At 40.9% G+C, this 12932-nt stretch overlaps 1 protein-coding gene across 1 annotated transcript in view; it reads right to left on the bottom strand.

Annotated features, from left to right (window-relative positions):
- Positions 1–241: 241 nt before the first annotated feature.
- Positions 242–12932, bottom strand: part of rpl7l1 (ribosomal protein L7-like 1) — a 40717-nt gene continuing 28026 nt past the window's right edge. Inside the window, exons 5-7 of the mRNA XM_072580163.1 lie at positions 7951–8060; positions 4406–4616; positions 242–641 (exon numbers count right to left, since the gene is read on the bottom strand). Coding sequence (XP_072436264.1) covers positions 4408–4616; positions 7951–8060 — 319 coding nt within the window. The 3' untranslated portion in view covers positions 242–641; positions 4406–4407. The remainder of the gene's footprint in view (positions 642–4405; positions 4617–7950; positions 8061–12932) is intronic.

Raw genomic sequence — 12932 nt, 5'->3', positions numbered from 1 at the left:
AACCTGTTGGACTATAACTTGGTGTTGTGTGATTTTTATTTCTGCTGAGACAGGATATTATACTATAGTTCAAATCTGTGCAAGACCAGTCATGTCCTAGATTCTGGATTAGTGGTGCTGGAAGAGCACAGCAGTTCAGGCAGCATCCAAAGTCAACCAAGAATCCAAAACTATAGTTAACAATCCAAACCTGAATCAAATTTAGTTACGTAATAACTGAGAAATTACCAATCTAGACTCATTTGAGAATGAATATGAAATTTTATGCAACACCAAACTGATATTTGACTGACATCCATGTCTATTGACAGCATTAAAATTCCAGATAATCCAAATTTACTTCCAACAGTTTCATAGATTGTAAACTCTTTCACTTCCAATTGGTTGCCAGACAAAATTCCCCAAGATACAGATCGCACCAATCACTATCCACAGCTTCTATGCTGTATGGCTCTATGACACCACCCCAATCCACCCAGAACAAGGTCTTGAGGTAGTCAGTGAGTGGTAGCATGCTGTCCAATGATCGGTTCCGGTGTACTGAGAGGGAAATGCTTTAAAGCTGAATATGAATCTGTCGAGTTTACTATACATAGTATAGAAAAACAAATTTGATCCCAAAACATTTATCCTCACAGGATCTGCAAAACAAAAACAATAAAAAAAAGCATCAGAAGCAATGCTGGTTACACACACAGCATACCAGAATATACATCAACTGGTTAAAATGGAGCCTGGAAAATAAAACAGGACTTAGTATAAAAACAATTGTCCTCCGGATATGTGCATCATGCCAAGAGCCATTCCTTGGCCACCTAGGGTTGACCTGAATGAGTGTCTGTTTGCCTGGATCCTCTGTTCTTCAGGCATTCTGAGAATTTCATATATTTGAGCTGCCACTTCAAAGCTCAAAGGAAATATGCCAAATGACTCCTTGAGCCTGCTCCACCATTCAACCGGGTCGTGGCTGATCTGATTTCAACCTAGTTCCACTTTTATCTGTCTTTGTAATCCTCAACTCCCTTTTAGATCACAAATCTGTTTAACTCAGTGCTCTATACATTTAATGATCCAGCCTCCCCTGCTCTCTGGTGAAGAAAACTGGTTATCAACACTCAAAAAGTAAATTCCTCCTCATCTGAGTCTTAAGTGGGAGAGATTCATTAGGGTGAAACTGTATCCCTTTAGTTGCTCTGTCCTATTACTGTTGTACCATCGTTTTAAAGGAGAGTTAAGAATTGACCAAACAATTCCAGGCCACAGCAGTCTAACCTTTGTAGTGGGAAAATTACTGGAGTCAATTCTGAGACAGCTTAAACTGTCCAGTAGAAAGGCAGGGGTAAATAAAGGATAGTCAGGAGCAAATTACTGCAAATGCTGGAATTTGTACTGCAAACAACAAATGTTGGAGATCACAGTGGGTCAGACAGCATCCACAGAGAGAAAGCAAACTAAGAGTCTAGATGACTCTACATCAGAGTCATGAGAGTTTCCAGGCTCCTCTATCACTGCACATTCTTTAGAATTGTGTCAGTAAGCTCATAACGTCTTAACTACTGCATTTGCCTAAATGCATTATCTCCCTCTTCGCCCTATTAAATCCTACCTCCCACTTGTTTAGCCATGATATTGTCCAATTGATGTTTTGTTGTAGTCAATTGCTATTTGTTATCACAGCAAACTTTGAACTCAGTTATATTTCTCAAAATGATGTGGTCCGAGCACTGGCCCTTGTCAAACAAATGCCTGAAATGTTGACTCTCCTCCTTGGATGCTGCCTGACTTGCTGTGCTTTCCAGCACCACTTCTGTTGACCCTGTCAAACAATGTCTACCATTATCTTGACTAAAAATAAAAATTTACCAGAACTCCTTTTAATCTTTAAGCCAATTTCTCTATCCAAGCTGACACTGACCCCCTGAGTCTTTTCGTACTTTGATAAACACTTAAAATCCATAGGAACAACATCCACTGTAAGCCACAGAACCACTGAAATGTTACAGCACAGAAGCGGCCTTCAGCCTATCTTGTGCATGCTAACCTAAAGACATGTGGATGCCCTTTCTAATCCCATCTTCCTGCACACAGCCAAAAGTCCTACAGCTTACATGCTTAAGCTGCAGATCCAGATACTTCGTAGAAGATTTGTGCCTCTGGCTTCACCAACAACTCAGATGGCAAATCCCAGACCCCACCACCTCCTGGAATCCTTTTGTCAACCTTTTCTGTCACTTCAGCAAGGAACTAAATTAGCACAAGTTTGTTTCTATCCTCCTGTTTACTACGTTTATACATCTGCAAACCTTGAAAGAAAGACTGAATAACCAACTTCAGGTCATTAATAAATATCATAAAGAGCAGTCCCAAGTACATTTCCTGAGAAGTATCATAATACCTCCCCCACCAGAGTGATAAACAGACGTTGATCACAGCTCTCTGCTTTAAGTCTGTCATGACTCACTGGCATAGTGTGCTGGCAACAAGCCCATCTATTCCTTGAGCCATCACAAATGTGAAAATGTGATTAAATCAACAAATTGCTAATATAACCTGTCTCATTCATGATTTTTCATTAACAAAAGAATAACTATTTGTTATAATCAAATTGTTTTTAATTAATGGCAAAAAGATGCATGAATTGGTAACTTCAAACTGTATGATCTAAACTCTAATCCCTTTCTTAAAATTCATAGACAAATAATAAGACAACAAAACACAGGTACTACGGGCAGGGAAACAAAAAAAGTCAAAGGAGCAGAGTTTGACACCAGTCTGGATTACAAACATTGAACAGTTGCTTTCTTTCAGTTCCATTCAATTCTTTAATGAGGACAGAAGTCGTGGGAGTGTTGATTCCAACTGGTTGAGGGTTCACCCTATCAGTGTAACTGCAGATGCGTTTTCGCTTTTCCCTTCCAGTAAGGGAATGTACACAAAGAGAAGTTTAATAAGTGAGAACAGCTACCATATTTTGTTACCTCTCCATGCAGTGGGGGAAAGACAGAGGGGGGAGGGAGAGAGCGAGAGAAAGAGAGCGAGAGAGAGAGAGAGAGCACGCGCGAGTGAGATTTAGGTACAGCAAACTTTGTTTTAACCAGCACCTTATGAACCGACGCTCTTGATAAACTAGCAAAAATGACATACCTGAAATACTGCAAGTTCACCATATTATCATGATCTTCGCAATGTCACAGTAGACAATGGAGGATGTGATTGCAAGAGATAAGACTATTTGCTGTTAAGTTGTGTTATTATTTAAATGATTTCTGCTGTAAGTAAAGTATTACAGCAATGTGTACACCTTACACTTGTATTATTTAGTATGTGTTTTACATTGATTATGTGAATCCTTTGATCAAAAGGAATATTTGATCATCACTACATTTAGGGTCCCATAGGTGTTGGTTAATAAAAAGGACCTGGGTTCAATTCCACTCTCGGGTGACTGTGTGGAGTGTGCACATTCTCCCGTGTCTGCGTGGTTTCCTCTGAGTGCTCTGGTTTCTTCCCACCATGCAACGATGTGTAGTTTAGGTGGATGTGCAGACTAGCCATAGTAAATGTAGGGCGTGGGTCTGGTGGGATGCTCTTTGGACAGTAGGTGTGTACCCAATGGCCTGCTTTCGCACTGTAGGGATTCTATGGGCATTGGTGCTTTCTGTTTGCAGGCTACAAGCCTGTCTGTTGTTCAAACACAAGGCTTTAGCCTCCTAAAGAAGAGTTTTGGCCTGAATTGTTGACTTTCCTGCTCCTCCGATACTGTATGACCTGTTGTGCTTTTCCAGCTTCACATCTACTAACAAGGCTTCAGCTACTTGCCCAAGAACCTAACAAGAAGTTAAAACACTAAACAAAACAACAAAAGAACTGTGGATGCTGGAAACCAAAAACTAAACAGAAATTGTTGAAAAACTCAGCAGGTGTGGCAATGCCTGTGGACAGAAACCAGAATTAGCGTTTCAGGTCCAGTGAACTTTCTTCTGAATATCACTTTCCATTGATGCTGCAGGCCTACGGAGCTTTTCCAATAATTTCTGTTTTTGTTTTCAATCATGAAGTTATGATGTTGCGCATTCCTCAGCGCACAGTTGATTCTGATGGAAAAAAAAACGTTTTCTGGGCAAGACTGTTCTGAACACAATCACATGGTAAGGAAATGTCTAGCATCATCACTCACTGTGAGAATAAGGCAACATCAAGTACAACTCTTAATGAGTTCTACTAAAACTGTAACATCACGTTCCAGAGTCCTCTGTTTAAACCAGTACTTTTTTTTTTAAGTATATAGCCCAAAAAAAAAGGTCTTTACAAGACATTTTAACCAATTTCATATCTAGGCAATCAATGCACTTCAACCTCTTTGACTTTAATCTACATGGAGGGCAATTCAAATCTATCCCTTTACCTTCAATTGAGCTGCCGAATCAGTTTATTGATTTCTTCTCCACGATTCCCCGTCTTTCCAAAATCATGGAGAAATCCCACTTTGTTTCTTGCTGCATGTCGAGCTACAGACAATCTGAAGGGCCAAAGAAAGTTCACGGCCTCCTTGAATGATTTTCCCACACTATAGATTTCATGTATCAAGTCCTCGAGACAAATCATTCCCCATTTTCCTATAGACAAAATAAAATAATAAAGTGAATATAAACTGTATTAGTTTATATAATACTACAATTAGGAAATGGAAGTGCCTGTATTTCAGGAAGACTTTCTGATGAAGGGCTTTTGCCTAAAATATCAATTTTCCTGCTCTTTGGATGCTGCCTGACCTGCTGTGCTTTTCCAGCAACACACTCTCGACTCATTATGCCTACACCGATTATATACTGAATATCTAGTTTGACCCACATTCCTTCTCATTCCCATATCCCTATAATTTTCGTTCCTTCCAATTTTCTTTTCATAAATTCATGGGATGTGGGTGGCCCTGGCTAGACCAGCAGTAATTAAGAGTCAATCACATTGCTGCCGGTCTGGAGTCACATGCAGGCAACATCAGGTAAGAGGAATAGATTTCCTTCAGTAAAGGATATTAATGAACCATACAGGTTTTGTGATAATCAACAGCGGATACATGGTTGCCATCAGCTTATTTATGCATCCCAGATTTCACTATCTGCCATGGTGGGATTCAAACCTACATCCACAGGCCAACACCATGTGGTTCTCAACTACTACACCAGTGATATTGCCACTTACGTATAGTTACATTGGGAAGTTACTGTTTAATTTGTTTGCACCACCCCTTCAGGCAGGGCTTAGAAGGTGCTATGGAAGGAATATGGATACTTTGCACCAATGTATCTTAAAATGGTACACACTGCTGCTACTGCATGTCAGTGTTGAAGGGAGTGAGCGTTGAAGGCGATGAATGGGGTGTCAATCAAGTAGGCTGCTTTGTCCTAATGGTGTTTCTGGAGTGTTATTAGAGGTGCAATCATCCAAAAAATGGCTGCACTCATCATATTCCTGGCTTGTGTCTTGTATATGATGGACAGGCTTAAGGGAGTCCGGATGCAAGTGAATGGTTGCAATTCTCTTTCAGAGAGATGTGGAGGCTAAATCACAAAGTATTTAAAGAGGAAATGGTACATTTTGAAATACTGAGATGTTGAGGTTTACGAGGAGCTACATGAAAGGTTTGGAGGGATATGTGAAAGAGGAGTTGAGGGCTGAATTGCCACTCCTGCTCCTATTTCTTATATTCCCAGCTCTGACCTACTTTTGCAGTCACAGTAATTGTACATATCAACAAATAAAATAAGAGGAGGAGGAGGAAGAGGAGGAGGAGGAGACCTTTCAAGCCTGCTCTGCCTTTCAATAAGATCATGGCTGATCATTGAGCACAATACACCAAACCTGCCCTCACCCATTTCTCTTGAACCCTTTAGCCACACAAACTGTACCTACCTCCTTCTTGAAAATGATGTTTTGGCCTCAAACACTTTCTGTGGTAGTAATTTCCACAGGCTCACCACTCTCTGGGTGAAGAAATTGCACATTTTTGTACTAAACGATTTAATCCTTATCCTTAAGCAATGACCCATGCTTCTGCACTCCTCCACCATCAGGAATATCCTTCCTTATAGGTTTCTGAGATCTCCTTCATTCTTCTGAACTCAGGTGAATACAATCCTAACCAACTCAATTACTCCTCATAAGTCAGTCCTGCCATCCAAGGAATCAATTTGGTTTACCTTCACTGCACTCCCACTCATGAAGAACACTCTTCCTGAGATAAGCAGACCAAATCTGAACACAATATTCCAGGAGTGGCCTCACCAATAACCTGTATATGTGCAGCAAGACATTCTTATACAGTTGATCAAGTTCAACTTCTGGTCAATAGTAACCCCTAGGATGATGGCAATAGATTCAGTGATGGTAATACAACTGGACATCAAGGGTTTATAGGTCACAAGAAGAACTTCTGTTAGTCAATAAATATCCTTTCACCAATATTATCTTTTCACACTGAAATTACCGTTGTCCTTATAATAACAAGTGTTCTTATTTTCTGAATAATTCTGCATTTTCTTTCCAAATGCTTTGTATCTGCCGTACTTAGATCACTAACCCTTTCTACTACTACAAAATACTAATCAGATTAGTCAGACATCATTTTCCTTCTGTGCTGGCCGTCCCTTCTTAACTTATAGAGTCATACAGCACAGAAATAGACCCTTTGGTTCAACCAGTCCATGCTGAACATAATCCCAAACCTAAGTAGTCTCACCTGCCTGCTCCTGACACATATCCCTCCAAACCTTTCCCATTCATATACCTGCACAAATGTCTTTTAAACACAAATTGTATCCACATCCACCACTTCCCCACAAAGTTCATCCCACACACAAAGCACCCTCTGTAAAACGCTTGCACCTCAATACTTCTTTAATCTCTCTCCTCTCACCTTAAAACTGTGCCGAGTCCTGAAATTCCACCAACCTAGGGAAAATACAACTACTATTAACCCTATACATACCTCTCATTATTTTATGAACTTCGATAAGGTCGCCTCTCAACCTCCTGTGCTCCAGTGAAACAAGTGGCAGTCTATCCAGCTCTTCTTTTTAACTCAAACCTTCCATACCTGGCAACATCCTGGTTAATCTCTTCTGAACCCTCTCTAGTTTAGTAATATCATTTGTATAACTGGGCAAAAGAAGTGGACACAGTATTCCAGAAGAGGCCTCACCATTGACCTATACAACCTCTCCGTAAGTGAAAACAAATCCTGTTCTTGACAATGGCCTCAAGTCGTTTTCCCTCATTAGACTGAATAGCCTGAAGTTGACAAGATTATTCCTCTTGTTTTTTTGAAGAGGGATGGAATATAACCAATCAGGGGCAGCATGGTGTCTCATTGCTGCCTCACTGGGCCAGGGGCCTGGGCTCGATTCCAGACTTGGGTGACTGCCTGTGTGGAGTATGCACATTCTCCCAGTGTCTGCATGGGTTTCCTTCAGGTGCTCCAGTTTCCTCCCACAATCCAAATATGTGCAGGTTATGTGAATTGGCCATGCTAAATTCCACAGTGTTCAAGGCTATATAGGTTAGGTGCATTAGTCAGGGGTAAATGTAGAATAATGGGGAAATGGGTCTGGGTGGAATACTCTCCGGTGGATCAGTGTGGACTATTGGGCCGAAGGGCCTGTTTCCACACTGTAGGGATCCTTCATTTCTCTGAAGTCACCAAGGAGGATTGAAAGATTGTTAAAAGCATTTCTTCCAACTCTACCCTAGTTTGCATCAGCAACATGGGATGGATGTCATCTGGAATAGGTGACTTGTTAACTTTGAATGGTGTCAACCTATTTAGTGCACTCTTCCTATTTTTACCTTGTGAGTCAAACAGCCTCCTCCTGTGCTGTAAGTCAATGCACTATGTCCATTATCACTATTCCTTCTTGGTGATGAGATTACGGCAACAAAATTGATACCTACCCAGATGCTGCTCAATGATTGCATTGTCGGTTAAAGCTACACGCTTCTTGTTGACTTTTGCTTGGCCCCGTTTCAGAATCAGTTCACGAATGGATTTCAAGTTGGGAAACCTATTAAGAGAAAACAAAATGCAGCAGACATGGTACGTAAATATCAGTAGCATTATGTGACTGCACTGAAGAACGAAGCATTTTCCATTCCATACTATTCAAACCAGCATGATACAAGATTGTAAATTTTCTCACCAGTTCATTTATCTACCATCTAGATCTTGTTTCCCAATGTCCCCTCCTGAAGTTTGACCCTCTTTCTCTCCATTATTGCATTGGCACAGGTTAAAGTAGATTTCTGTATTGCCCATCTGTACAGTTATAATTTCATAGTAATAGAAGCAGGAGCAGGCCATTTGGCCCATCGAGCCAGTTCCACCATTCATTAAGATCATGGCTGAGCTATCACTCATCTCAGCTCTTCAAACCTGCATTATCCCTATAACCTTTAATTCCTCAACCATGCAAAAATCCATTCAACTGTGTCTGGAATATATTTAATGAAGCTGCCTCTACTGCTTCCTTGGGCAGAGAAGTCCATAGATTCACTACACTCCGGGAAAAGCAGTTCCTCCTCACCTCTGTCCTCAATCTACTCCCCTACTCTTGAGGCCATATCCCCTAGGCCAGTCTTAATCTCACCCACCAGCATAAATAACCTGCCTCTACCTTAACTATCCCTTTCATAATTTTATGTTTCTACAAGATCCCCTCTCATTCTTCTAAACTCTAGCGAGTATAGTCCCAGGTGGCTTAACCTGTCCTCGTAGGATAACTCCCTCATCTCTGGAATCAACCTGGTGAACCTCCTTTGCATGGTCTCCAAAGTCAGGATATCCATCCTCAAATAAGGAGACCAGAAGTGAGCACAATACTCCAGGTACGGCCTCAATACCTTGTACAATTGCAGCAAAACCTCCCTGCTTTTAAATTTAATCCCTCTAGCAATGAAAGCCAACATTCTGATTTGCAGGTGCAGCAGGTAATCAACTTCTAGTGATTTGTTATGAAGTTGAAGGTGATTACTGTACTTTAAGTGAGAATGAATGCAGGCACCTGTCATGTGACTGACCGCAGTCTCAGCGTATACTGGAAAATTGAAAGTATGTAACTTTTGGCTGTGAAACAAATACCTGATAATGTGTTCTGAGAAGATTTGTAGCTCAGGTTGGGGTTCTGGATGTTGGTTTGCTCACTGAGCTGGAAGGTTCATTTTCAGACATTTTGTCACCATACTAAGTAACACCATCATTGAGCCTCCGGTGAAGCACTGGTGTTAGTGACCCACTTTCTATTTATGTGTTTAGGTTTCCTTGGGTTGGTGATGTCATTTCCTGTTCTTTTTCTCAGAGGGTAGTAAATGGGGTCCAAGTTGATGTGTTATTTTGATAGAGTTCCAGTTAGAATGCCATGCTTCGAGGAATTTTCGTGCATGTTTGTATTTGGCTTGTCCTAGGATGAATGTGTTGTCCCAGTGGAAGTGGTGTCCTTCCTCATCTGGATGTAAGGATACTTGTGAAAGTGGGTCATGTCGTTTTTTTTGGCTAGTTGGTGTTCATGTATCCTGGTGGCCAGTTTTCTGTCCGTTTGTCCAATGCAGTGTTTGTTACAGTTCTTGGCATTAAATTATTGGCACAAAATTCACTAAAGAGGAAAATAACAACAAACTGCCATTCCTAGATGTCACAGTACAGCCAACAGCCAATGGGGAACTTCAAACCAGCATCTACAGGAAAACAACATATACTGACCAAATACTGAACGACAGAAACAAACCATCCCAACACCCACAAACAAAGCTGCATTAAAACATTATTTCAATGAGCCACCACACACTGCAGCACAGAGGAACTACGCAGAGCAGAAGAAAATCACCTATACAGTGTATTCAAAAAGAATGGGTACTTAATGAACACAGTCCGCCGATTTCTCAGCAACAAACCCAAAAAAGGAAACAAAACGCACCCAGAAACCCTAGCCACTCTCCCCTACATCAAAGACATCTCGAAATGTCTGCCAAATGACTCAGACCTCTTGGCATCATGGTAGCCCATAACATACTAAAGCAGCAGCTAATGAACTTAAAAGACCCTTACAGACAACAAGCAAAACTAATGTCACTTACAAAATACTGTGCAAGAACTGTAGCAAACACTACATTGGACGAACAGGCAGAAAACTAGCCAACAGGATACATGAACATCAACTAGCCACAAAAAGACACAACCCACTCTCACTAGTAAACTTTCATACAGATGAGGAAGGACACCACTTCGAATGGGACAACACATCCATCCTAGGACAAGCCAAACAGAGGCATGCACGAGAATTCCTAGATGCACAGCATACCAACTAGAACTCTATCAATATACACATTGGCTTGGACCCCATTTACCACCCGCTGAGAAAAAGAATAGGAACTGACATCACCAAAGGAAATGACATCACCAACCCAAGGAAACCAAAACACAAAGATAGAAAGCTCAATAGCACATAACACATAAGTAGGAGGCAAAATGGTGGTGTTACCTAGAATGGTGAAGAAATGTTTGAAAATGAATGAACCTTCTAGCAAACTTACATCCACAAATACCTGAATTTGGCTGCTATGTTTTCACAGCAGTTTGAATGTAATCAGTTTAAATTATGCCCTAAGATACTAAAAAACAATCGAATTTGAATTTTACTGTTTTGATGACATTGAACCAATGAGACGATCCAATAGTTTGGTGTATAAAAAGCAGGTATTTTGGATGGTTAGCCGGAGAAAGAGCACCTTCTAGTGTCGATAGACTACCTGCAAACCCTCTCTCTGAAAGGTACCTTTTCCACATGAAACATCTTTGCTGCGGAAGACTGAAGCTGACCCAGGGAAATCTACAAACAGAGGAAGTTCAACACCCAAAGACAGCAACTGCGGTCTGGTTTTGAAAACTGATTTTCTGTAATTTTAGTAAGGGCTTTTCTGGATCAGTATATTGTTATAGAGTGGGAGGTAAATAACAAATCTTTAAGGGAAAGGAGGCTTAGAGTTGTGAATAGTTGTTGTTTAATGTTCTCTTTTGGAGTTAAAGAATACATTGTTTTCATAGTTTTTACTTCCATAGAAGATAACCTCACATTTACCAACATTGAACTCCGTCTGCCAGACCCTTGCCCACTCACATAACCTATCTATGGTGCGGAGATGCCGGTGTTGGATTGGGGTAGACAAAGTTAAAAATCACACAACACCAAGTTATAGTCCAACAGGCTTATTTCAAACTACAAGCTTTTGGAGCACTGCTCCTTCGTCAGGGCAGCCCCAATAGCGCTCCAAAAGCTTATAGTTTGAAATAAACCCGTTGGACTATAACTTGGTGTGTGATTTTTAGGAGAAAGTGAGGACTGCAGATGCTGGAGATCAGAGCTGAAAATGTGTTGCTGGAAAAGCGCAGCAGGTCAGGCAGCATCCAAGGAACAGCAGAATTGACGTTTCGGGCATGAGCCATTCCTGAAGAAGGGCTCATGCCCAAAAAGTCAATTCTCCTGCTCCTCGGGTGCTGCCTGACCTGCTGCGCTTTTCCAGCAACACATTTTCAGTTGTGTGATTTTTAACCTTAATCTATGTAAATCTCTCTGCAGATCCTCCACCTCTGCATATTTTGCTTTTCCACTCAATTTAGTGTCATCAGCAAACTTGGATGTTACACTCAGTCTCCTCTAAATCATTAATGTGTTTCATGAACAGTAGCAGGCCCAACACCAACTCCTGCAGTACCCTGGTCACCATTGATCTCCAACCAGAGAAACACCCATTTATCCCAACACTCTGCTTTCTATTGGTTAACCAGTCCTCTATCCATGCTAGTACATTCGCCAAAACACCATGCATCTTTATCTTTATTGAATGCCTTCTGGAAATCCAAGTGTACAACATCCACCTTTTCCCCTCCATCCACCATGCTTGTTACATCCTCAAAGAACTCCAGTAAGTTTGTCAAACATGACCTTCCCTTCCTGAATTCATGCTGCGTATGCCTGATGGAACTCTTCCAATCCAGATGTCTCACTATTTCTTCTTTAATAATAGGTCCAGCATTTTCCTGACTACAGATGTTAAGTTACCTGCCTTTTGCCTACACACTTTTTTAAACAGCAGCTTGACATTCACTGACTTCCAGTACGCTGGGACCTGCTTGGAGTCCTGCAAACTTAGGTAAATTAACACTAACACATCTACTATAACTTCCGCCATTTCATTCAGCACCCTGGGATACACTCCATCAGGACCAGGGATTTATCTACCTTTAGACTCTCAAGTTTGCTCAACACTACTGCTTTAATGATAACAATTGAATTGAGGTCCTCACCTCCCATTGTATCCTGAACATCCTTTGGCATGTTAGACACACCTCCCACTGTGAAGACTGACACCAAATAGTTATTCAAGCCTTGGCTGTTTCAGCATTACTCAATATTAATTCCCCTTTCTCATCCTGCAAGGGACCTATGTCCACTTTAGCCACTCTTTTCCATTTTAGATATTTATAAAAACTTTTTTTATCTGTTTTATATACCATGCTAGTTTGCATTCATAATCTATTTTTCCATTCTTTATTTCTTTTTAAAATTTACCCAATCTTCCTGTTTCCCACTCCTCTTGGCTACTTTGTCAGCCTGAGTTTTTAACTGGATGCCTTCCTTTATTTCCTTGGTTATCCAAGACTGGCTCTTCCTACTCTTGCTATTCTTGTTTTTGACTAGAATACACTTTCTTTAATCACTGCGAAGAATCTCTTTGAAGGCCCTCCATTGTTCCACCAAATAAATTGTGGTCCCAGTCTAATTAACCAACTCCTTCCTCATCCCATTATAGTCTCCCTTGTTTAAGCATAACACCCTGGTTTTAGATGATACTACATCACCCTCCATTTGTATCCAAAATTCAAC

The sequence above is a fragment of the Chiloscyllium punctatum genome, chromosome 11, assembly GCF_047496795.1.
Source record: "Chiloscyllium punctatum isolate Juve2018m chromosome 11, sChiPun1.3, whole genome shotgun sequence".
Lineage (NCBI taxonomy): Eukaryota > Metazoa > Chordata > Chondrichthyes > Orectolobiformes > Hemiscylliidae > Chiloscyllium > Chiloscyllium punctatum.
This window is presented reverse-complemented; position numbering and strand designations above follow the sequence as displayed.